Source organism: Octopus bimaculoides, chromosome 28, assembly GCF_046866305.1.
Source record: "Octopus bimaculoides isolate indiv1 chromosome 28, ASM4686630v1, whole genome shotgun sequence".
Lineage (NCBI taxonomy): Eukaryota > Metazoa > Mollusca > Cephalopoda > Octopoda > Octopodidae > Octopus > Octopus bimaculoides.
In genome coordinates, this window is record NC_142955.1 from 9,879,501 (window position 1) to 9,907,449 (window position 27,949).

The 27,949-nt window shown below is 37.3% G+C and overlaps 1 protein-coding gene and 1 pseudogene across 3 annotated transcripts in view; one reads left to right on the forward strand and one right to left on the reverse strand.

Annotated features, from left to right (window-relative positions):
• The window catches only part of LOC106868859 (uncharacterized), a 42,488-nt gene that overhangs the window by 3,491 nt on the left and 11,048 nt on the right, over window positions 1–27,949 (reverse strand). For all 3 annotated transcript variants that reach the window (XM_089344168.1, XM_014914304.3, XM_052977393.2), the window contains 8 exons: window positions 23,152–23,193; window positions 17,319–17,567; window positions 9,684–9,781; window positions 7,335–7,494; window positions 5,984–6,097; window positions 5,301–5,408; window positions 4,398–4,529; window positions 2,525–2,589 (listed from right to left, as the gene is read on the reverse strand). In XM_089344168.1, the coding sequence (XP_089200294.1) occupies window positions 2,564–2,589; window positions 4,398–4,529; window positions 5,301–5,408; window positions 5,984–6,097; window positions 7,335–7,494; window positions 9,684–9,781; window positions 17,319–17,567; window positions 23,152–23,193 (929 nt within the window). In that variant the 3' untranslated portion in view covers window positions 2,525–2,563. The remainder of the gene's footprint in view (window positions 1–2,524; window positions 2,590–4,397; window positions 4,530–5,300; window positions 5,409–5,983; window positions 6,098–7,334; window positions 7,495–9,683; window positions 9,782–17,318; window positions 17,568–23,151; window positions 23,194–27,949) is intronic.
• Window positions 22,058–23,129, forward strand: LOC149130528 (uncharacterized; annotated as a pseudogene).

The following is a 27,949-nucleotide window of genomic DNA, read 5'->3' on the forward strand; positions in this document are numbered from 1 at the left end:
TGTCTGAACGTTTTAATGCCCTCTATTGTGTTTTTGTTCCATTTATATATACATATATATGTAAAGCTGAACTCTTGAGAGAAAAGCTGAACTCTTGAGAGAAAAGCTGAACATTAGAAGCATCAGTTGTGGCGTGCAAGAGAGACGATTGCGCTGGTATGGACATGTGGTGAGAATGGAGGAGGATAGCTGCATGAAAAAGTGCCACACCCTAACAGTTGAGGGAACCCGTGGAAGAGGTAGGCCCAGGAAGACCTGGGCTGAGGTGGTGAGGCAAGACCTTCGTACATTGGGCCTCACCGAGGCGATGACTACTGACCGAGACCTTTGGAAATGGGCTGTGCGTGAGAAGACCCGGCAAGCCAAGTAAGATCGTTGCCAGTGCCCCTGGACTGGCTCTTGTGCGGGTGGCACATGAGATGCACCATTTTGAGCGTGGCCTTTGCCAGTACCGCCTGACTGGCTCCTGTAGGATTTTCGAGCAAGATCGTTGCCAGTGCCCCTGGACTGGCTTGTGCGGGTGGCACATAAAAGACACCATTTCGAGCGTGGCCGTTTTCGTGCGGGTGACACGTAAAAGCACCCACTACACTCTCTGAGTGGTTGGCGTTAGGAAGGGCATCCAGCTGTAGAAACTCTGCCAAATCAGACTGGAGCCTGGTGTTGCCATCCGGTTTCACCAGTCCTCAGTCAAATCGTCCAACCCATGCTAGCATGGAAAGCGGACGTTAAACGATGATGATGATATATATACACACATACACACAAAGAGAGAAGATGGGGAGAAAAGAAAGAATGAGGCAGAGAAAGAACGACAAAGAAAAGAACGGAAAGTGTATAGTTGAATCAGTAAAAAAGTAAGAGAAACAGAGGAGGAGAGACAGGGAAAGAGAAAGAGAGTGATAGAAGGTCTATATAATGAGAGAGAAAGTGAAGGTGGGGGGTAGAAGTTTTATATTGTTCTGCATTTTGTCTGTTGTAAACGCAAGCACGATCAAAATGTTTAACATAATGAAGCAATAACAAAGATCTATAAATTTATGCATTAAAAGATATATGGATAAATTATTAAATTAAAGTGAAATTAACTTAGCAAATGGCTGTGGAAGGTACTCTTTTGTTGGATCTATTTAATTTCAGTCACAGTCGCTGTTATTTTGTTTTTCCTATTAGGCTTAAATGTTTATCGGTATTATGAAGGTAAGCAGGTACACATATCAACAGACGGGAAAATAGATAACGATAGTTACTTAGACAGACAGACAGGTGGTAGACAAGTGAGCATATCGTTATATCAAAAGTTATGCAAATACAGAAATATATTAATACATATACAAATAGATAGACCGCTGAACTGAAGTGAAATGAAAGAAATGTAAATATTTTGTATCGGAAAATAATTCGGTCTATGTCGCTGGCTGGACAGCGAACAGTGTGTAGTTTGTTTACATATTTTTAGTTTTTAAAATATCCTTGCTTAACGTATGAGCTTTAATGCAATTAATTAATGTCTGGGATCCTTATGATTTGACGGCCAACATTTTTTTATGTAGTGTTTTTGGTACCGAAACACTTTCAAACTTCGAATACTTGTATATTTTGTGTTATAGAACAGATATAAAAAATTTTGTATTCGAAGTTATTTCATGTAAAAAATTGTCGTATTTCGGTAATTTCAACCAATCACTGACGTCTATTGAGGGGAAAACAATTACGCCGTGGAATGTAAACAACGGTGTTACGGGATTTTTTCCCTTGAATAAAATTAGTACCGTTGTTTGTCAACAACAACTATCAGCGGTATATATTTCGTTTGTCACTGTTATTTATGACATCGTTCATGCATTTGTACTGGTTTTAGCTTTAGGGTTTTAGGGTTAGGGTTCGGGTTTTAGAGTTAGGGTTAGTTTTAGGATTACGGTTAGAGTTATGATTATTTTTGCCATAACCTTAACCCTAACCCTATAACTCATAACCATAACCCTAACTATAACCCTAACCCCAACCCTAACCCTAAAACCTTAACCCTAAAACCCGAACCCTAACCCTAAAACCCTAAACCCTTACTAGGGAATAATGATATAATTAAACAAGGAATAACACACTTGACACCGAACAGCACTAACTGTATTCAGCTGAATAGACGTCAGTGATTGGTTGAAATTACAGAAATACGACAACTTTAACATGAAATAACTTATTAAGAAGTAATTTTTATTAAGAAGGCTAAGAGAAAAATATGTTTTATATGACATATTCTACCAGTATCCCAAGTTTGAAATTGTTTTGTTAAGAAAACAAGTGTTGGCCGTGAAACCATAAGGATCTATAGTCTGCTCAATCGAAACATTTGTTTATAAAATACGGACAACGATTGATGACATTAGCTAAAAAAAGAAAGAATGGAAACGATTATTTTTCAAAGAATAAACATGTGCTACGTGTAAGATGTGTCAGCCTCCAGAATAATTGCATTAAGGTCATTTCAAAACAGATGCACAAGAAGTAATGCACTTTGTATTACCTCATATGACTTCAATCTTCCTTTCCTTTCGAAATGATTTCATTTCCTTATCAATCTCTTCTTCTCTGTGATAATAAATAAGACATGGGTACAGACATTTAACAAAATTGTAACTAATAATCATTTAATCAATATATACGAGGTCTGATCAATAAGTATTTGGACTGTTACCTTAGTAACGAAGCTTGACCTTGAACTCCGCTGTGCATGTGCACTAAGTTTTAACGTTCTAGCTCACTTCCGCTGTCTACAGCAGTGCTTGGAAGGAAGGAGTGTAACATGTGATCGTTGCATTGATCATGACAGAAAGTTGTTATGGTGATGCCTGCTCAGAGGCCTACGCAAAGTTGCAGAAACTGTATGGAGAAGAGCGTATGAACTGCACACAAATGTACAAGTGGCTTAGATGTTTCCAAGATGGTTGAAAAAATGTCAATATTGACGAACGTTCTAGGAGACCCGCAACCAGTAGAACTGAGAAAAATATCACAAATGTTCATGCAGCTGTGAGGAGAAATCGTCAAGTCACCATCCGTGAGTTATCAGAGGATGTGCAGATTAGTTACAGTTCATTTCAGTCCATTATCACTGAAGATTTGTATATGAGACACGTGTCTGTCAAGTTTGTGCCAAAATTGCTTTCAGCTGACCAAAAAGACACTCAGGTTTCAGTTGCACAAGATCTCCTTGATTGTGTCAAGAATGATGAAAACTTTTCGAAAACTTTGCATAGGCTTCTAAGCAGGCATCACCAAGCTTTTGGTAAAATTTGATGCAGATTCTCTGCTCAACTTTCTCTGTTGTGGACAATGTGATGATCACACGCTACACACGTTCCTTCCTAGCACTGCTGTAAACAGCAGAAGTGAGCTAGAATGTTAAAACTTAGTACACATGCACAGCGGAGTTCAAGGTCAATCTGTGTCAAATGGCTTTACTCTCCATGCTTTAGCTTCATTACTATAGCAACAGTCTGGATACTTATTGATCAGACCATGTAGGAATAAGTTTTATCTTTTTTTAAATTCATCTTTTATTTCTTTAAACTCTAAAGAACATCATATGTCAAATGTATCAGATGGAGGTCAATAAGCAATACCTTATTAAATGGCAGAATATCACAAGAAACTTGAAACTGCTTGCTTATGTTCGATATACTAACCATGATTCCAAATGTGATTACTTATGTTGTGGAATTTCCACGGGTCCTGCTAGTTTTATATAAATATGCTCCCATTTGAAACCATTATTATTATTACTATTATTATATCAAGTTGGCAGAATCGTTATTTTGCCAAACAAAATGCTTAGCATTATTTCATCTGGACAAAATGTGCGTGGGACAAGATGCTTTTCAGCATTTCATCCATCTTTACATTCTGAGTTGAAATTCCACCGAGGTCGACTTTACTTTCATCCTTTCAGGGTTGATAGAATAGCCATCAGCTGAGCACTGGGATCGATGTAATCGGCTTAACTCCTCCTCCTAAATTTCTGGCCTTCAGCTAAAGTTTAAAACCAATATTATTACAAGACAGCAAGTTGACAAAATCGTTAACATGCCAGGCAAAATGCTTTAGCATTGGCCTTGTGCCTTTAGTAAAAATGATTATTTCATCCATCCTAACGTTCTGGATTCATAGTGCATTAATGTCGATTTTGCCTTTCATCCTTTTGGGGCCAATAAAATAAGTGCCAGCAGAACATTTGGGTCAGTGTAATTGACTTAGGCCTATCCCTGAAATTGTTAGCCTTGTGCCAAAATATGAAACCAATTTACATTTAAACTAACAGTATATTCCCAAAGTGTGTAAGAAGGGGGCATCAAACTTCTAAAACAAATTTTCAAAATAAAAGAATAAAATCAAAATACCATTTCCAGTCTTCTGAATTTTCAAATGTATTATGTTCTTGAGCAGACAGAAACCAGCTATGATCAATGAAATTAAAACAGTGACCAAAAGAACAATAGCAGGGGTTTGACTTCCAGAGAGAGATTCTTTACCTGGAAAAAATTATGAAAGAGTACTATAATATACTAAATATCATCATGGAGTATTATGAAATGGGAAGGCGATATGTTTGTAGAATCATTGGCATGCCAATCAAAATAGTTAGCAGCATTTCGCCCGTCGTTACATTCTGATTTCAAATTCGGGGATTGACAAAATAAATAACACTTGAGTAATGATGTTGATATTACTGGCCTTTGTTAACCCTTTAGTATTTAAACCGGCCATATCCGGCCAAAATATTTAATCTGTTTTATGTTCAAACTGACCAGATCCATGCTCTCACACCTACCCTACAATATTAATTCTACATTAAGTAGTAACACCATCAAGATCTTGAAGATATGAGATAATGCATGATTAATTCAAATCAGTGTGAATCAATAAGCATTATGTTTGATAGAATAATTTGAACACTAAAGAGTTAAAGTTTGAAACCCATATTTAGATTTTATAGATGGTGAGCTGACACACCAGACAAAATTCGTAGTGGCATTCTGTTTGTTTTTATTTTCTGAGTTCAAATTCTACCGAGGTAAACTTTACATTTCATCCTTTAGGATTCGATAAAATAAGTACCAGCTGAGTACTGCGGTTCATGTAATCAAGTTGGCCACTCCCCTTAACTTGCTGGCCTTGTGCCAAAAATACAAAACCAATTTACACTTAAACCAACTGTACATAGCAAAAGTAAGTAGTAATGGATCATCAAGCATCCGAAGCAAAGTTTTTAAATAAGAATAAAATGAAAATACCATTTTCACCTTTTATGCACTTAAAGATAATGACTATAATCATCAGAATGAATAGAAGAACAGACACACTGAGAAGGACAATGGCAGTAAGACAAATCCTTGGGACAGAATCTTCACCTGGAAAAGATCATAAAAAAAAGTACTATGATATGCTAAACATCACAATGAGGTGTTATTACATGGGAAGGCAATGTGTTTGTAGAATCGTTAGCACACCAAGCAAAATAGTGGCATTTCGTCCATTTTTGTGTCCAAAGTTCAAACTCTGGGGTCGATAAATTAAACAACACTTGAGTGATGGGGTCGAAGTATTCGACTTACTCTCTGCCCTGGTTGTTGGCCTTGTGTCAAAGTTTGAAATTAATGCTTAGATTTCATAAGACAATGGGCAGGCAGAATTTTTAGTAGAGTGGACAAAATTCTTAGAGGCATTTCGCCTATGTTTACGTTCTGAGTTCAAATTCTGCTAAGGTCAACTTAAACATTTCATCGTTTCAGGTTCGATAAAATAAGTACCTGCAGAACAGTTGAGTCAGTGTAATTAACTTAGACTCACCCCAGAACTTGCTGGCCTTGTGCTAAAATATGAAACCAATTTACACTTAAACCAACAGTATATACCCAAAGTAAGTAGCACTGGGTCATGAAGCTTGTAAAGAAATTATTTAAATAAAAGAATAAAATCGAAATACCATTTCCATTTTTTTGGCACCAAATGATAACAGCTATGGTCATTATAATGAATAGAACAGACACACACAGAAGGACTATAGTGGTAGGACAAATCCATGGGTCAGGACCTTCACCTAGAAAAGATCATGAAAGAGGGCTATAATATGTTAAATATCATAATGGAGTATTATCACATGGGAAGGTGATGAACTGGTAGAATCATTAGCACTCTGGTGCTTAGTGGCATTTCATCTGTCTATCTTCTGAGATGAAATTCCACAGACATCGATTCTGCCTTTCAGGGTCAATAAAACACAAATGTTTTGCAACATTTCGTCTGTCTTTACATTCTGAGTTCAAATTTCACTAAGGTCTACTTTGCCATTCATTTTCCCCGGGTTGATAAAATATATACCAGTTCAGCACTTGGATTAAAATAGTCAACTTAACCCCTCTCCCAAAATTGTTGGCTTTTTGCCAAAGCTTGAAATCAATATTTTGATTATCAACTGCTGGGCAAAACGCTTTGTAGCACACACTGTAGAGTGGTTGGTGTTAGGAAAGGTATCCAGCCGTAAAACCAAGTCATATCATACTGGAACCTGGTGCAGCAACCCTGCTTGCCTGCTCTGGTCAAACCATGCTAACATTAAACAATGATGATGACAATGGCTATATATATATATATATATATATATATATATATTTGCTGCCGATAAGGTAAACCGCACATGCGCGGTAAATTTTGAAAAATTAACCATGTAGTGCCTTGTGTTTATATGTTATCTAGGTTATTCTGCTGAAGATAGCTGACCTGGCGAAATATTTTATTTTGCTAAAATAGCTTGAAACCATGGTACGGAAAATAGATTGGTAAATGTTTTTATTTTTCATTCCCTTTCGAAATTATCCCTAATTTTGTCCTATTATAGGCATTTCTGTATTTTAAATGAAGTATGTATATATATATATATTTATATAGCCATGTAAAGAGTATCACGTAATAAGTGCCACATAAAAAGCACTCACGCTGTGCGACGTAATGAGCACTTGTGCCAGCACCGTGTGAAAACCACTGATGCCGGCTCCACATAAGCACTCCAAGAAGCACTCGTGCCAACCACATGTAAAAGACACTCGTGCCGGTTCCACGTAAGAGGCACCTAGCATATTGGAAGGGCATTCAGCCGTAGGAGCTAAGCCAAAACAGACGATCGGAACCTTGCGCACCTCTCCAGTTTACCAGTTCCAGTTAAACCATACGACCCATGTCAGCATGGAAAACAGACGCTAAATGATGATGACGATGAAAGAAAATTTAAAAACAACTTTCTAAAGAATTCTTTTAAAATTATGAAATTGCTCACTTACATTCAATTTGCAACATTCGGTATTCACTGAATATCTTGGCTAAAGTAAAACTGCAATTCACATTTCCGGAAAACTTGCTAAATTTTAACGTACCGACATTGCTAATGGTTTTCCCATCAGAACAGTTGCTTTTAACTGTATCTGTAAATTTCAAATGTTTCTGAGAGAAAAAAAAATATATTGAAATGAATTATATAGGTGTAGGCATGGTTGTGTAGTAAGAAGCTTGCTTCACAACGACATTGTACTGCGTCCAGTTCCCCTGTGTGGTACCTTGGGCAGGTTGACTTCTAATATAGCCTCGGACCGAAACCTTGTGAGTGGATTTTGTAGACTATATATATATATATATATATATATATATATATATATATATATATATTCTTTTATTCTTTTATTTGTTTCAATCATTTGGCTGCAGCCATGCTGGAGCACCACCTTTAGTCAAACAAATTAACCTCAGGATTTATTCTTTGTAATTATTAGTACTTATCCTATCAGTCTCTTTTGCTGAACCACTAAGTTATCGGGATGTAAACACACCAACATCGGTTGTCAAGACATCGGTTGTCAAGTAATGGTGTGGAGACAAACACAGACACACAAACATACACACACGCGTGCACGCACGCATACACACACCACACCCATATACGACAGGCTTCTTTCAATTTCCATTTACCAAATCCACTCACAAGGCTTTGGCCGGCCCGAGGCTAGAGTAGAAGACAGTTGCCCAAGGTGGGACTGAACCCGGAACCATGTGGTTGGTAAGCTACTTACCACACACCTACTCCTGTGCCTATATATATATATATGTATATATATATATATGTATATATATATATATATATATATATATATATATATATATATATATATATATATATATGTATGTATGTATGTATGGTGTGGAGTGGAGTGAAAGCGTTTGAAGAGGCCAGGATGACACAAGCAGGGCTCAAGAGATATTTAAGGAAAAATGTAAAGATCGAGAAGGTGAATGACAAGGACCTTTTTGTGTGCACAGTCTGTGACAGACCATGTCTGTCTTTGGCTGGCCTCAAATCTCACCTGCGAACCCATGGAAAACAAACTTCAACCAGCTATTCTGATTATATGTCTATGCACACGTTTGAATGTAGCGTGTGCCAGAGGGTTTGCAAATCCAATGGGGGTCTTAAAAGACATGTTAGGATCCACAATGAGCACAACTTACTTGCAGGTATTGGTAGTGCAAATCAGAGGTGCAATCTGTGTGGCTGTTTTTTCAAAACACTGTCTGGTTTAAAAAGCGACATCAGACGCCATGAACGGGCTAAGGTGTAGGTGCAGGAGGTGGTCAAACTCTGTGTAAGGAGTAGACAACCACCAGAAATTTGGAAACATGCTGTACTGCTTGGAATTTGCACCAGAAGCTCCAATATGAATATTTCAGAGTGTTTGTGTGTCGATCTGATGACAGTGCAGAGGATTCGGAAAGAGTTAGATGAGTCTAATGGTGATTACAAAGGTACAGCAGCTCAGAAAACTCACTCTGATCGTTATGGTAAGAAAGGAACTCCCTAATTTGTTGGTGAGATCCAGGCCATGATTGACAACGATCCATCCAAGTCAATCCGGTCCATCACCAGTGCTATGGGAGTGTCAGAGTTTCTTATCAGACATTCGGTATTCTTCATACAAGATGAGAAAAGGCCAATTTATATCCCAATCTATCAAGGACAAGAGGTAAGTCTGCTTTTGAATAAACTCAAGCATCCCCTCCAACTGAACATGAGAAAAATTTCTGCCAGGATCAGATGGTGAATACACAGAACAACCATTGGCTTACTGTGTCCCCAAAACATGTACTGAGAGTGATAAATATCAAACATCCAGTTAAATTTTCAAAATATTTGAGCAGAACAGAAGAGATTCCAGGCATCTAAACAGTATAAAAAGGAAATATCCTGAATGAAAAATTTTTTTTTTCCAAAAATGTTTAGCATAAAAAACTAAATCAATACACCAAACTGGAAAAAAAAAAATTAAACGAATTGAAAACCATGAGTAAAACAGAAAAGACCCCTGTCCCAACATTTCACATGATTTTATTCTTTAAAACTTATCCCAGCTTTCAAATTCTCTTTCCTGATTGGATAAAAATTGTCAAATTGTAAACCTCTGTAACATTTTCCTCAAATTTTTCTAGAACAAATGAATAACAAAATCAGATTTAGCATGAAAAATTACATGGATAAACCAAATTTGAAAAATCTTACTTAATTTTAATATTTCAAAAACTGTGAGCCAAACAGAATACATCCACCAAATAGACAGAAATAAAATAATATTCCATTGACTTACCTTATCATATAGACATTCTATGTGTGTTGGAGGTAAGGAACAAAGTGCCATTACTTTGTATTCGCAGCTTGTCTGTTTGATTTCAATTTTCGGTTTCACTAAAAATATATTACAAACATTGTTTAAGAGCTGTGAAAAGAGTTGATATGCTTTACGAGTAATATATATTCTTTCTTTTGTTTTCTCCCACTTGTTTCAGCTACAAGACTGCAGCCATAGGGCACCACCTTGTTTTCTTTTTAAACCTGCTGTTCTCCTATTAGTACCTTTTGTCAAACTGCTAAGTTAAAGGGACATAAACATACCAAAACCAGTGGACAAGCAGTGGCCGGGGACAAACAAACACAGAAACACACACATAGATACACACATACATACACACAAACATACATACATGCCTACATATATACATACATGCCTACATATATACATACACCCCCCCCCACACACACACACACATATATATATATATATACACACAACAGGCTTCTTTCAGTTTCTGTCTACTAAATCCACTCACAAGGCTTTGGTCAAGTGTCAGAGTTTCTTATCAGGCAGGTAGAGCAGGAAGACATTCGGTATTCTTCAGTAGAAGACACTTGCCAAAGGTTCTACATAGTGGGAAGGACCCAAACTTCTTATCATACCACCACACCACATATGTGCCTATATATGCAGACATACATACATATAAATACATATATACATACCCATTCATCCAAAGAATATATACATAAAAGAACTTATTTCTAAAATAAATGACTTCACACATAGACTTGGATGGAAGGCATTATACTTCACTAAAAAAGCAAAGAACAATTGGTGGTGGTGGTGGTGGTGGTGGTGGTGGTGCTGGTGGTGCTGGTGGTAGTAGTAGTAGTAGTAGTAGTAGTAGTAGTAGTAGTAGTAGTAGTAGTAGTAGTGGTAGTAGTAATGACATAGAAATATCCCTAGCATAAAAACAAATGTACATAATGACATCAATACTAATACCAAACCTATAGGAATTAATGCTAACTATAAGAAAATCTTATATAAAAATATAAATAAGACTAAGAATAAAAATGAAATTCTTGATAAAAATAATTATAATTATAATATGAATTACAATAATAATAGCAAGGGTAAAGTCGAAGATAAAAATAATAAAATCTAGAAAAGCACTTGCAGAGCGCAGACCTCCGCCAAGCAGCTCATTTCCACCCATATACACGCAGGCTGAAAATCACCCAATTTCCTAAACCAACGCCGGCAAAAATATAACCTCCTTGGTGGGGGTAAAAAAAAAATAACACAGCCATATTATTTTTTTTAAAAAAACCTTTAAAAACAGGAATCATCTGAAGCAATTATAATACCTCAATGACAACAGCAAGCTCCATAGACCTCCGGAAAGCAGCTCATTTTAAGATAGATACACGAGTAAAATTACTAATAGAGAAAAGAAAATAAACTTTGAAAACAGCAACGCCACCATAGGTTAAGTGGAAATGATGAACGTGTTTTTAAGGGAGATAATCAAAGAATGTAACATTGTAATACTTTGTGTAAAGTAAATATAACAAATGAAAAGTCCTTCAAGAATCCATAAAAATTCATGGATCACTACCAAAATTTCATCATCTGTTTCTTGTGCCATTACCAACTTTTCCTGAAAGTTTCATCAAATACCGTTCACAACTTTTTCAGTTATTTTGCACACAGACGGACAGACAGACAAATCAACGCCAATGAAAACATAACCTCCTTCCTTAGCAGAAGTAATAAAAATAAATACATACCTAATAAATACAGGGGTTGGACAAAATAATGGAAACACCTAGCATCATAGCATCATAATTTTGAAATATCTATAAAACCGTCAAAAGCTTGTTTATTTTTATGTTTTTTTTATTTATTGCTAGTGTTTTTTAATATGTTTTGCTAAAATTGCTGTTTCTTTTCAGATATTAGAAAAAGGTAATTAAAATTCATTAAAATGACAGATCTATTGGACTTTTAAAGAGGTCAAATTATTGGTGCTCATAGCCGAAATGTTTGATGTATCAAGAAGTAATGACAGCCTTTGAGAAAGAGGGAAAATCTCCTCATCAAAAGATAACTGCGGAAGAAAACTGAAACTTTCAGATAGGGACCACCGGACTCTTGTTAGAAAGGATCATAAAAGTACAGCTCCCAAAATTACTATTCGCCAGGAGCTGCACAAAGCTGGATTTCATGGGAGGGCTGCAATCAGAAAACCACTACTTTCAAAAACAAACATTGCAAAGTTTTTAGAGTGGAGTAAAAGCCTACAGAACTGGTCCCTAGAGTAGTAGAAGAATGTTATTTATTCAGACGAGTCATTCTTTACCTTATTTCCAACCACCGGCTGAGTATACGTGTGGAGACAGCCAAAAGAAACATTTGACCCAGACTGCCTTCTTCCAACTGTTAAATATGAAGGAGGATCTGTGATGATCTGGGCGGGAGACTATATCTTGGAAATCCAGCGGCCCAATGGATTCCCTTCATGCTAGAATTAATAGTCAAGACTATTTAAGCATTTTATCTGATCAAATTCATCATATGGTTGCGGAACTGTTTCCGGAGGGAAACACAATCTTTCAGAATGATAATGTCCCAATTCACACAGCTAAAGTTGTTACTGAATGACATGAGGAACATTCTAGTGAAGTTGAACATCTTATCTGGCCACCACAGTCCCCAGATCTCAATATTATTGAACATTTATGGTGCATTTTAGAAAAATAAGTAAGGAGTCGATATCCTCCACCATCATCAGTACAAGAACTGGAAACTGTTTTAGCTGAAGAATGGGCAAAAATTCCTTTGGAAACAATTCAAACTTTGTATGAGTCCATGCCTCATAGAATTGAAGCTGTAATTACTGCCAAAGGTGGTCCTACTCCTAACCAAACCTGTAGCTATTTCCTAACTCACTGTAAATAGCACTTATTTAGTTCTACCTGTTTTCGCTTTGGTATATCCTTAAATTAGATTATTCCTAGATTTCTTTTAGCCATTCACCTCTCTATGAAAGCCTACTTCCGGTTTTGAGAGCTTTATATTTAACTATTTAAATATTTTCATAAATAAATTTTAATTTAACTTGTTGAATTGATCCATATCTAAGCGCTTATTATCACTTTTATTAGAATATTTTTTATTCCCTTTAATTCCTATTTTTGTATTTATTGCAGCATGGGATTTTGTCAGTAAACAGGTTGCTGTTTCAAAGCGATGAAAATATTTTGGCAAATTAAATTTAAATGTTGAAGTGAATCTAACGGTTTTTGTGTGTTTTTAAATGGTTTATAAACACCTTCCACACAGCAATTGTTTGTGTTTCAGCACACGATCTCAGATCAGGTCACTTGCTGTGCAAGTACATCTCCATATTTATTTATGTTAGATACCATATCACTGTACTTGAGCAACTTAACATATTTACGTTCGGGATCTCATCAAACGAACGCTGCATATCTGATACCTTAAAATTAAATTTCGCCCAATACTTCTTTATCTTTATTAGTCTAGCTCAATATTAATTTTTTAAGGGGTGAAAGGTAATAATTTATATTTCTTTATTCATTTATTTATTTTTCTCTCTATATCTATTTTCACTCTTTACTCTATTTTGATTTATTTATTTGACTGGCTCTTGTGCGGATGGCACATAAAATACACCATTTTGAGCGTAGCCATTGCCAGTACCGCCTGACTGGCCTCTGTGCAGGTGACACGTAAAAGCACCCACTACACTTTCTGAGTGATTGGCGTTAGGTAGGGCATCCAGCTGTAGAAACTGCCAGATCAGATTGGAGCCTGATGTTGCCATCTGGTTTCACCAGTCCTCAGTCAAACCGTCCAACCCATGCTAGCATGGAAAGCGGACATTAAACGATGATGATGATGATGATGATATTTTACTTTATTCATGTTTTTATTTATAATTTTTATGCACCCTAACACTAAGTTAATATTCTTATTGGTCTTTTAACCATTTCGATATTTACAAATAATAGATTGCCTGAATGTCCTCCACCTTAATTAAATATTAATAGCTATACACACTTGAATTAAAGTCTACATACTAATTTTATATTGATTTAATAAGGATAGACATAATATCACAATATGGCATTTTTACCAATTATATCTACTTGAACTTTCTTATACTTAACACTTCAGATGAATATATTGTTATATTTTTACTTTACAACTCCAATATACACAACCTTACTCTCCTTCTAAGGTCTCTACCATTTTTATACTGTTCTTTATCCATAAATTTTATCAGTTAACAGTTTACAGCTGTTTACTCAACATGCAGGAAATTAACACCTATTTTGTATATCTTTATCTACCTCTGAAGAGATTCGACTTTCAAATAATTTTTAATTTAATTAATTAACTTTTTGAAGGTCTGGAATTGAAACAGCTGTAAGGGATGTTTGTCGATTTTTTAATTGATAAATAATAATTTATTAATTACCTCTCTATTTTCTCATCTTATTATAATAAATATATATAAACCATAGTTTATATAGTTACCTTGAAGTAGAGTATTAAATGTAATGTTCAATGTTCTTTGTATAAGTAACTAACCAGTACTTTCATAGAATTTTGCTATCCCTTAATGACGTTGGTAACCTTTATTTGAACTTATATATATATATATATATATGTATGTATGTATGTATGCATGTATGTATGTATGTATGTATGTATGTTTGTATGTATGTATGTATGTATGTTTGTATGCATGCATGCATGTATGTATGTATACTCCAAAATTAAGGAATGAAGAAGATAAAATCCAGGCTACATATGTTTCACAGCTAGCAGAACCTCAGAAGTGGTAATTATCTAACCAAGAGGTAATCCGCTAGCTACTCGTTGGACCATATATATATATATATATATATATATATATATATATATATATATATATATATATATTCATATAAGGGGCATTACTACAGAATAATGCTACACACTGGACTTCCCAAAATAAACACATTTAGTACCGAATGCGAGGAAAAACAACCAACAGAAGAAGACCAACTTTCTTTTAAATAACTCAACTATGTATCGACCGATTTTGCAATTACTAGAATGAATCTAGACTCCGCTCATCAGCATAGTATTGTTCAGGAAAACATATATAAATAAACAGAATTCTCACCTTACCAAAAACGAACACTGTTCGTTTTTGGTAAGGAGAGAATTCTGTTTATTTATATATGTAAAATATTTTTATCCCTTTTTGAATTTATTAATCATATATATAATATATATATATATATCTACACACACACACATACATACATGCATACAACTTAGCGGCTCAGCAAAAGAACCAATAAAATAAGTACCAGGTTTAATAATAAAACAAAATACTGGGGTCGATTTATTCAATTAAATATTCTTCAAGGCAGTGCCCCAGCATGGCTGCAGTAGAATGACTGAAACAAGTAAAAAGTAAAAAGATTTGATAGAAAATTTTTGTTTTGCATTAAGATACTTGCCTATGGTGGTGATTATCATTATTATTATTGTTTTACTTCTCACAGTGCTCAGTCTTGTTTGCTCTGGTTGAGAGCGGACAGCAGCTTGTTGTCAAAGCTCTCACAGTGACTTTTTCAGCACATTATAAACTTTGATAATTGGTTGTTAATTTTCATGGAAGACATTCAACACCCAATTACCGGTGGAGCAGTTTTTGGGGTTTGCTCTGCTCTCATGTCAATTCTAATTTCTCTGATATATTTCTCAAACTTGGTTGTTAGTGCTCGGAGTGCCCCTACAACTACTAGGATGACAGACACTCTCCTCATACTCTACTTATTATTATTATTATTATTATTATTATTATTATTATTATTCAATGAGAGAGCAGTGCATGCCATCAAAGTGACACTGGGGTAAAATATATGAAGCCCTGTATACCCATCATGACTACCCGTCTGATAAGGGTACACCAGGCACATGCATACAATCATATGTGCACAATATGGTGATCTCATATCAAGAAAACAGTACATGACCTTGAAGCTGGGGCCCAGCTAGAATTTTCGTCAGGCCGAGTAGTCCATCCTGCCCGAAAGGTCTCTGAATAAGGTTTGTTTAAGGATGTTGAATGAAATACCCATGTTTCCAAATGTGAATTATCTAAACCCCCCAAAAATTCCTCTCAACACATGGCTATGATGCTTCCCCACTACTTCTGCTCATGATCAGAAATGCACATATTGTCAGTCACCAAGGGACATGCTCAAATGGTTAAGGTCAAACAAGAGACAAGCAAATCTGTGGTATTGAGTAGAGTATTTGCTGTAGCTCTTCTTTTATACCAAGACAAAATATTATCTCCATCCCACAATACATAGAGACGCAACACATTCCTCAATGTATGAGTTCTTCCAAGTATTGCTGCCATGTGAATACTTCCAAAGAAGTTTGGTATTTGCAGATTTTCATGTCAGAATATTGCCCTCTTTAGGAGGTCCCTGGTGTACTATTCACTATATGCACCACACTAAAATTTAAAGCTCTATGGATTCGTTTCACTTCCTAACTTTCTCGACCTCTGTCTTAACAATATAGCTACATCAATGCAAGTCTATTCTTTGGGTTCCTTCAGTGATATCTGGTCGGTTATGTTGTAGCATTTTGTCTGTATATATTGGCATATCCCATGTGAGTTTCATGTGATCACTTTCTGCTACAGGTAAAGGTTGGTGCTCATACCAATTGTTGGAACATTCTAGCTAATAATTCTGTCGTAATGTTTTGCTTAATGTTATCACAGACAGATATCATTTACAAAATCTCAGCTTCCAAATCCTGTTTTCTTGTTGTGTAAAAATAATCAAACTTGAAACATCTGTAGTATTTTTCTAAAAAATGATATTGAAATACCAGGAGTTATGTCTCTTAGTGAGGAGGAAAAAACTAACACTGAACAGAAAAACCCATTGCGTATAAAACCATTTCTTGCAAGGAGAGTAAACTTAAATTTCCTACTTAAAATGGAGAAAAGTTGTGGAAGAGGGGGACCCAGGAAGACATGGGACGAAGTACTGAAGGCCGATCTCCAAACGCTGAACCTTATGAAGGAAATGGATGAGGACCAAGATATGTGGAGCATTGCTATACTCGAGAAGATCTACCCACAACAGAATTGAGACTTGAAATTAAGGCGCCACGTAAAAAGCATTGAAGTGGGGTGCTGGTACCACGTAAAAAGGGCTGGTGCTGGAGCCATGTAAAACGCACTGGTGTTGGTGCAACATACAAAGCATCTAACACACTGTGTAATGGTTGGTGTTAGGAAGAGCATCCAGCCATAGAAACCAAGCCAAAATACCTTATGGGATCTGGTGCAGCTTCTAGCTTTGCCAGTTCTTTTCAAACCTTCCAATCGATGCCAGCATGAAAAATGGACTGTAAATATTCATGATGATGATGATGATGACTCTAGCAGAACTGAAAAAAATGCTTGGAGACATGGAGTCCTCAAAGCTACACACCATGTTTAAAGAGAAGCAACATGGGACAATAGCTGCTGTATGCATCAACGATAAAGAAGCAAGGAGGAGGGAGGATGAGGAGGAGGAAATTCCTTACCATTTATGTCCAAATTAATTTGTGCATAATGCAAATTGTCATCATAAAATATCCATGTAGAAAACTTCCAAGATACATTTCGAATCCAGAGCGTAGATATATTGCCTGTTTGAGTAACTTTATAGTCAACACCGTCCGCGCATGTTCTATCGCACTCATATTTGTAGTTAAGGCTTTTCCAAACCACAGGTCTCTTCATGTTCGGGACTGTAATGTAAAGTGTCACACTTTCACCTAAATAAATTGTTCCTGAAAGAAGTAAGTCAATATCATTCTTTGATTCGTTATATCATTGATTTAGGCATTTATTTCTTCAACATTAAAATTTTCTTCATAAAAATTAAGACTACATACAGTACAACCACATTTCCAAAATAAAAATAAAATTTTATACATTCACTATCACTAAAGTTTTTGCAGAAATATAATTTATATATAAACTATATATAGGTCCTAGATTATCCACATCTGCGTTACTCTTTACTCTTTACTTGTTTCAGTCATTTTCCCTGCAGCCATGCTGGAGCACTGCCTTTATTCGAGCAAATAGACCCCAGGACTTACTCTTTGTAAGCCTAATACTTATTCTATCGGTCTCTTTTGCCGAACCGCTAAGTGACGGGGACCTAAACACACCAGCATCGGTTGTCAAGCTATGCTAGGGGGACAAACACAGACACACAAACATACACACACACACACATATATATACATATATACGACGGGCTTCTTTCAGTTTCCGTCTACCAAATCCCCTCACAAGGCTTTGGTCAGCCCGAGGCTATAGTAGAAGACACTTGCCCAAGATGCCACGCAGTGGGACTGAACCCGGGACCATGTGGTTAGTAAGCAAGCTTTTTTACCACACAGCTACTCCTGCGCCTATGTTGTACATTTATTTAATGTTCTTCCTACAGGTAAGATGAAATTTTTTATGCTTGCCACGCGCAAACATCTTTGTCAGTATATATATACAGTGAAGCTTTACTATAGCATCATAAATTATCGACTGCTATTTCCAGTAAATATGAGTGCATTGTTGTACCACTATCCTATATATTTATATATATATATATATATATATATATATATATATATATATATATATATATATAATACAAAATGGGACAAGAACGCAAAACATCCAGACAGTTAAGTGATACAAAAAAGGGACAACAAACCATCCAGACAGATGATACAAAGAAAACAAGGATGGGTCATTTGGAGATTTCTTTCCTCAGTCGAGTTCCAGATTATCTCTGCAATTTCGGCTGGTTATACTCGAGATTGCTCCAATCTGGCCTGCTCCAAGGAAAAACTAAGCTAAGAGCATTAGATTCCTTGTAAGAAAGCAGCGAATGTGTACGGAAACAAGGACGGAAAAAACGAACAATGTTACACAAATACAATAAAAATGATAACAGGACATAACAACAAGTGTCTTTCGCCTAAGGACTAATTAAATTAAGCTGGCGTGGTATGTATGTATGTATGTATGTATGTATGTATGTATATATATATATATATATGTGTGTGTGTGTGTGTGAAAATATATTACACACACATATATATATTGTATATATTTATATATTATATATTATACGTCGTTTTTATATATAATATATTTATTTGAGGAAACTTGGGATGGAAGAATGGTTAGTGAGAGCTGTGCGAGCCATGTACAGAGATGCTGCCAGTAAGGTGAGGATTGGAAATGAGTACAGCAATGAATTCCGGGTAGAGGTAGGGGTCCACCAAGGTTCCGTCCTCAGCCCCCTCTTATTTATCATAGTCCTCCAGGCAATCACAGAGGAGTTCTTCAAGACAGGTTGCCCCTGGGAGCTCCTCTATGCTGATGACCTTGCCCTAATTGCGGAGTCACTATCAGAACTAGAGGAGAAGTTTCAGGTGTGGAAGCAAGGTCTAGAATTGAAGGGCCTTAGAGTCAACCGAGCTAAAACCAAAATCCTAATAAGTAGGAAGGTAGATAAAACACAAACCCCTTCAGGTAGATGGCCCTGCTCAGTATGTAGAAAAGGAGTAGGTAGTAACTCTATAAGATGCACCCGGTGCAAGCTATGGACTCATAAGAGGTGCAGCAACATCAAAGGCAGGTTAACTAGGAAGTTAGTTTTTGTTTGTGGCAGATGTTCAGGTGCAATAAAGACTGTAAACAAACAGGAAACAACTTCTATCTCATTCCAGGGTGAAAAACTAGAGGTAGTCGATAACTTCTGCTATCTGGGTGACCAAGTTAGTAGTGGGGGTGGGTGCGCTGAAAGTGTAGCTGCTAGAATAAGAATAGCCTGGGCAAAGTTTAGAGAGCTCTTACCCCTGCTGGCGACAAAGGGACTCTCACTCAGAGTAAAAGGCAGACTGTATGACGCATGCGTACGAACAGCCATGCTACATGGCAGTGAAACATGGGCTGTAACTGCTGAGGACATACGTAAGCTCGCAAGGAATAAAGCCAGTATGCTCCGTTGGATGTGTAATGTCAATGTGAATACCCATCAGAGTGTAAGTATCTTGAGAGAAAAGCTGAACATTAGAAGCATCAGTTGTGGTGTGCAAGAGAGACGATTGCGCTGGTATGGACATGTGGTGAGAATGGATGAGGATAGCTGCGTGAAAAAGTGCCACACCCTAACAGTTGAGGGAACCCATGGAAGAGGTAGGCCCAGGAAGACCTGGGCTGAGGTGGTGAGGCAAGACCTTCGAACATTGGGCCTCACCGAGGCGATGACTACGGACCGAGACCTTTGGAAATGTGCTGTGCGTGAGAAGACCTGGCAAGCCAAGTGAGATCGTTGCCAGTGCCCCTGGACTGGTTCTTGTGCGGGTGGCACATGAGATGCACCATTTTGAGCGTGGCCGTTGCCAGTACCGCCTGACTGGCTCCCGTAGGATTTTCGAGCGAGATCGTTGCCAGTGCCCCTAGACTGGCTTGTGCGGGTGGCACATAAAAGACACCATTTCGAGCGTGGCCGTTTTCGTGCGGGTGACACGTAAAAGCACCCACTACACTCTCTGAGTGGTTGGCGTTAGGAAGGGCATCCAGCTGTAGAAACTCTGCCAAATTAGATTGGAGCCTGGTGTTGCCATCCGGTTTCACCAGTCCTCAGTCAAATCGTCCAACCCATGCTAGCATGGAAAGCGGACGTTAAACGATGATGATGATGATGATGATTATATATATAGTATATATTTATAATATATATGATATTTATAGATTATATATATTATATATATTTACGTATTATATACATATATATATCTTATATATGTTTAAATATATGTATATTTATATATGCATATATTTATATATTATATATTCTTTTTCTTTTATTCTTTTACTTGTTTCAGTCATTTGACTGTGGCCATGCTGGAGCACCACCTTTAGTCGAGCAAATCACCCCCAGGACTTATTCTTTATAAACCTAGTACATATTGTATCAGTCTCTTTTGCTGAACCGCTAAGTTATGGGGATGTAAACGCACCAGCATCGGCTGTCAAGTGATGTTGGCGGGAGACAAACACAGACACACTAACATACACACACACAGACACACATATATATACATACATATATATATATATATATATATATATATATATATATATATATATATATATATATATATATGTATATAAATATGTGTGTATATATATATATATATATATATATATATATATATATATATATATATATATGCGATGGACTTCTTTCAGTTTCTGTCTACCAAATCCACTCACAAAGCTTTGGTCAGCCCGAGGCTATAGTAGAAGATACTTGCTCAAGGTGCCACGCAATGAGACTGAACCCGGAACCATGTGGTTGGTAAGCAAGCTACTTACCACACAATATTTATGTATCAAATATATATTATATATATTTATATAAATATATGGCGGCCAGCCCTTCGCACGTGTGATTACCGCTGCTGGAAAAATCCGCAAGAGATGTAAATCCCCGCACTCAAAAGCATATTATGCCACATGAGGAGTCTTCTTTACACTGTATGTTGCATCTGATGTTATTGCACCGTTCCACACTCACTAGGGAGCAGTGCATCATGAAAACGGAACAACTGTAATAATAAATTGCTTTTTGGTACACACCGTCTTCTCTATTAATCTTTAATATATACCCAACGTGCACCCTGGAATTCTTGGACATTGATGCAACAAGGAATGCAAAGTATCGCTGATGATGCCTGCCAGCCATAAGTGGCCCGATTCCTTCCACGAAGCATCCTTATCTTCTAACAATTGTTGACGAATATTCTCAGTTTCCGTTTGATTATCTGACACATCAGCTCAGACTGTGATAAAATGTTTTACAGACTTGTTTTCAGTTTTCGGTATGCCCAGTTCTTTTATTCTTTTATTCTTTTACTTGTTTCAGTCATTTGACTGCGGCCATGCTGGAGCACCACCTTTAGTCGAATCAAATCGACCCCAGGACTTATTCTTTGTAAGCCTAGTACTTATTCTATCGGTCTCTTTTTGCCAAACCACTAAGTGACGGGGACCTAAACACACCAGCATCGGTTGTCAAGTGATGTTGGGGGGGAGAAACACAGATACACAACATATACACACATACATATATATATACATATATACGACGGGCTTCTTTCAGTTTCCGTCTACCAAATCCACTCACAAGGCTTTGGTCGGCCTGAGGCTATAGTAGAAGACACTTGCCCAAGGTGCCACGCAGTGGGACTGAACCCGGAACCATGTGGTTGGTAAGCAAGCTACTTACCACACAGCCACTCCTGCGCCTTATGTACATTCCAACTGTGGAACTGCCTTCGTGTCTACAAAATTGAGAGAATGGCTCCTTAGTAAGGGCATTGCAACAAGTAGGACAACACCGTACAATCCCACCGGGAACAGTCAAGTAGGAAGATATAATGAATGGTATTATTTGGAAGTCAGTATTACTCTCTTTGAAAACCCGAGCCCTTCCAGTATCTTCATGGGAAACAGGTCTTCCAGATGTGTTGCATTCAATCAGATCTCTACTTTGTACGTCCATCAATGCCACTCCTCATGAACGTCTCTTTAACTATCAAAGACGTTCAGCTGCAGGAACATCTATGTCATCATGACTTCTCAACCCAGGACCTGTACTTGTGCAAAGAAACAATCGCATTAGCAAGTATGACTCTATCGTTGACCAAGTTGATTTGATCGAAGCCAATCCCCAATGCGCTCACATTCGTTAGCCAGATGGTCACAAAACCACAGTATCTACAAAACAATTAGCACTATCAGGAAAAATTGAACCCAACTGATGACTTAACCCAGGCATTTGTGGTCCCTCAAGAGCCAGACAGAGTTCTAACTGAAATATCTTCGCCTCCTAGAGATAACCCTCTAAAACAAAAAGAAGAATCCCCTCAAAGAATTCGGAAAGCCCCGGAAAGGCTTGACCTATATTTTTTTTTAGGAGGAAGTGAATGTTATGCAAATTGCGCTATGATTTGAGTGACCTCCCTTGATATAAAGGGCATGCGCATTTGATGTTCAGGGAGAGAGAGAGAGTGGCCATTTTGAATAACATACATTGAATCGAGAATATTGTGGATAACACTATAAGACACTCAACTGTTGTGGACTATGACTGGAAATTAGTTTCTTTGAACCAGGGATTACTGGTGATACATAACAGCTAATATGAGAGTTTCTGTCATGGTATCTACGGCAGTATAGTTTGATCTAACAAAACATCTACATTTAATTGGGTATAAATACTACCTCACATGTTTGAAAAGATAACACATAGTTTAAAATCAGTAAATGTTTGGAAAATATAATTACCATTTGGAACAATGTCATGTCCTATACTTTCACACATTGCACCTGTAAAAGATAATTTTGATTTCAGTTTTTATATTTAATAAATTGGAGAGTTGTTCTGTTTTTTGTCACAACAATCCAACATGTCACAATAGATACAATGAAACATTATATAGAGAGATAGTATAGCTAGCAGAGTTGTTACAAAAGGTTTGACTGCAACCTACAGTACCATGCTACCTGTTATTTTTTTTTCAACTATCTAGTACTTTTCTGATGATTCTGGCCATGCCAAGAAGGCAAACCTTTGGCAACAGCTCTACTTGGGTACTCTATTCCGATATCCTTCACATCCCTCTTGATGCTATTATTATTATCATTATTATTTCATACAGATTAAACTGTTGAAAAGGAAGAATCCCTAACATCGGGCTACAACAAGTAACCTTAGATGCCAAGAGCGAAGTATCCCAGCTGTCCTTAATAACACTTTACTGGGGCTGCACAAAATTAACTTTCATGCTTATTTTCTCTATCCATCTGTTCAGATCTTTAGGGATAGTTCCTAATGCACCTATAACTACAAGGATACATTTTACCCGCACTTTCCATAGTCTCTGTAACTCAATGTCTAGTTCCTGATACTTTCTTATTTTCCCTTTACCTCTCATATTGACATTTTCAAACATTTGGAACTGTAAAGTCAATTACCTGGAACTTTCTGTTTTCTTTGTCTACTGCTGCTACTGCTGCTGCTGCTGCTAAACCAGGCCTTCTGGCTTCTATTACAATGTCGCACAACATCTTATATTTCTTACTTTCTAGCACATTACTAGACACATGCTCATACCATTTAATGTTATTATTTATTGTCCTTGCACAGCTTCTAACGCTGGAGACAGACTACAGTGTCAGCTGGTCACTACCAGTGACCTAAGGTAATACCCCTTATTTTTTGAGCACCATCCGGAGTATTCGAGCGGTTCCAACCAGTGCTGTTTGCTGCAAGTGCCCCACCCTTATTGCAGCTCCCATTTGTTCCATGTACTTCTCGAGAGTTTCACTCACTGTTTCCAGGGCTCTGACAATTATTGGTACTACTACTACCCTTTTCATCGACCGCAACTGTTTAACCTCCCAAGCTAACCTGTCATATCTATCGACTTTTCTTTCTTCTTTATCGCATACCTTGTTGTCAGCTGGGCGTGCTATATCTATGATCCAGCATTGTTTACTTTCTTTCTCAATTGACACTATGTCTGGTTTCCTATTCTATATCTCATGGTCGCACTGAATCATAAAATCCCATAGGATCTTTACATTATCATTTTCAATGATGCCTTCGGGTTTATGTTCGTTTCACTTTTTTGCTCTATCAAGTCCATACTTGTTGCAGTGTCCAATGGACAATCTTTGCTATATTGTCATGACCTCTCTTATATTCTTTCTGGGCTAGTGGCCATTTTGTCCACAAATCCTGCACTTATCACTTTCTGATGTGTTGTCCATTCTGTATTTGATGTAACTGGTTCTCAACGCTTGCTCTTGGGCAGCACAGATTAGAGCCTCCGTTTCTGGTTTTAAATCACTTTTAGTCATCCACAGCCATCTTTTTTCGCTGTTTATCTTATCTTCAACATTCCTATGAAATTGTCCAGGTATTCTTTTCTTTATCCACCTATTTTCAGCTTCATTCATTCTCAAGTCCTTATACAGAGCTTTATCTTCTGATCTAATGCTGTGTTCGCATACAATCAGTCCTTTTCCTCTTCTTTTTCTTGGTACGTAGCCTGTCTTTGTCACTTTTTGGGTGGAATATCCCACATCTAGTCAGCAACTTTCTTGTTTTTCTGTCTAAGCTGTTTAGTTCGTCTGCTGTCCATGCGATTAACCCTGCTCCATATCTAAGTAATAAAACTTCTCAGGTGTTTATAGCTTCAATCTTATTCCGTCCCTTTAATTTCGACTTAAGGATCAGTCTCAGACTACGCAAGTACTCCACCTTAAATTTTTCTGTCATTTCTTTCTCCATCAATTTATTCATTTCCAATATCCCCAAGTACTTATAGCCTGTCTCTTCTATCTGCTTCATAACCTCCCCCGATGGTATCGCTAGCCCGTCCATACATTTGATTTTGCATCTCTTCAAGACTAACACACCACACATTTTTCAGTCCACACTACATTCTGATATCAGCATTGAAAGTATTCACTGCATCAACGAGGAAACTGACTTGGGATTCATCTTTACCATAAAGTCTGAGGTCATCTATGAATAACAAATGATTGACTTTTTGTTTGCAGCTCTTGAATACATACCCAGCCTTTGCTTTTCCCAAAATCAGTGTTAGTGGTATCATGCACAGTACAAGTATCAGTGGGGACAGGCAGTCCCTTTGGAAGATGCCTCTCCTGATTTCTACGGTCCCTAAACTTCTTGCATATACTGTCAGTTTCGTCCTCCACTTTGCCATACATTTTCCAACTAATCGCTCAACATTCAATGCAATACCAAATACGTTCATAAATTCCATAATCCAAGAATGTGGGATCATATTGTACGCCTTTTGATAATAGATCCATGATATGGCTAAGTTAGTTTTCCGGAGTTGATCCTTGGTACCTCTGCACTTACGCTTGCAACCTTTCTGCTCATGTGGCACGACTCCATTTTTTTCCAGATGTCCGTACATCTGGAAAAGTGGCAAGCAAGATATCAGCCTGTAATTATTATTATTATTATTATTATTTATTGTCTTTGCACAGCTTCTAACACTGGAGATGTACTACGGTACCAGCTGTTTATTACCATTGAACTAAGGTAACACCCTTACTGCAGCCCCAATTTGTTCCATGTACTTCTGAAGATTTTTACTCACTGTTTCCAAGACTCCGACAATTATTATTATTATTATTATTATTATTATTATTATTATTATTATTATTATTATTATTATTATTATTCGACGTCAGGCACAATAACAGTAGTTTGACAGAACTTGCCGAACATTTTGCTTCAAACGGCTGTAGTCCTTTTCCTGGTCAAAATATGCAACGCGCTCGAAAACGCAAGTGGTCTGTCGATATGAACAAAAAGGCAATTAATGCCATGAACAAGTCTTGCTAGACAAGAATAACGGTAAATGTAAAACTGTCGGGAAAAGATCATTAGAACTTTGGAACCAGCTGGGCATATTCCAGATTATTGAAAATGGGCTAATGAATCAAATAAGAATAATTTGAAATATTGGCTTTCCTAATGAGGCCTAGATTCAGACAGTCAGAAACACATCTGTAGTGCTGATAACCTCGAGGAGAAAAACGTAGGTGAATATCGGCGAATGCGTAGGCAAGGTGAAGTTGTAGTAGAGGAGAGGCCGTCTAATCAATATAATGTGCAGAACCCTGTATAACGAGAGGATATAACTGAGAAACCTCAGGATAAGACACGAGGATATAACAGAGACCAAGCCGGTGAATTTGAGAAGTTTTGACCAGAAGAAAGTGAAACGTGCGACCCAAAACGTTGATGAAATCCTGAACTACATTCTAGTAAAAGATCTAACGGGAACAAGGGACTTGATCAGATCCATTTCAATTTTGATAGGTGAACTGGTTGGAAAGAAAAAGAGAAAAGCAGATGGACGGAAGGGGCCATGGTAGAAGCGGAGAACTGAAGGCGACATTAAAACTTTACGTAAAGATCTGAGTCGGATAGAAGAATCATCCAAAAGGCAGTGGAAAATGCTAAAAAAAGGTACAAGGGCATATCTTGATGCAAAATGCCGAACAGAAAAGAAAGGGTTCTAAACTGCTATCGAAACCCTGAAACAATGTGTGCGGGCAAAAACATTAAAGGTGCATGTTATGGTAACTGCTGGAGAAACAGTGCATGTTATGTACCCTAAGCTCTTCCATGTAACCTGCTATACAGTTGTGCTCTAAAAGTAAAGGCTTTCTTATTTCTTTACTGCCCACAAGGGGCTAAACATAGAGGGGACAAACAAGGACAAACAAACGGGTTAAGCCGATTACATCGACCCCAGTGCGTAACTGGTACTTAATTTATCGACCCCGAAAGGATGAAAGGCAAAGTCGACCTCGGCGGAATTTGAACTCAGAACGTAATGGTAGACGAAATAGCGCTAACCATTATCGCCTGGTGTGCTAATGTTTCTGCCAGCTCGCCGCTGGCTTTCTATCCTGCAGTCGGTTGCCTGATTGTCACCGTCAAGGCTCCTACTGTAAAAAATCAAACACCGTTGAGAGCAATTCAAAACAATTGGATACACCACTCAGCTACTTGTAACTAGATGCAGTTGCTAGCATGTTCGGTGCCTGCAATTTCTATGCCAAGAACTTTACAGAAGTTACAAAAATTGTAGAGAGTTTTGAGGACAAAGGCATTTTGGTACAGAGAGCGAAAGAAGTTGTGCGAAATCCTGAGATCAGAACTAACTTCATCAAAATCAGTTTAAACTATCTGTAGTTGAAAAAGTTGATTTTGAACGGCCTTCACTATCTATGATGCTTACAAAAGCCCCAAAGAATTGAAAGTCAACAAAGACCCACGTTGCATTATAAATTACATTGATTTTAGATTCAATAAAAAACTATCTCAATTTAACTAATGGACCCCAACGTTTCACCCTTGGAGTATGGAGGTCTGAGACAATGTCAAGCGACATCAGCTGCTGCAGAACGCAGTTTTTTTATGCTGAAAAAAAATCCTTGACTGGAAGTTTTTGTCTACAAATATAAAGCATTATACCGTATTGTGCTATAATAAATTTCCACAAAAGTAATTTTTAAAAATTAT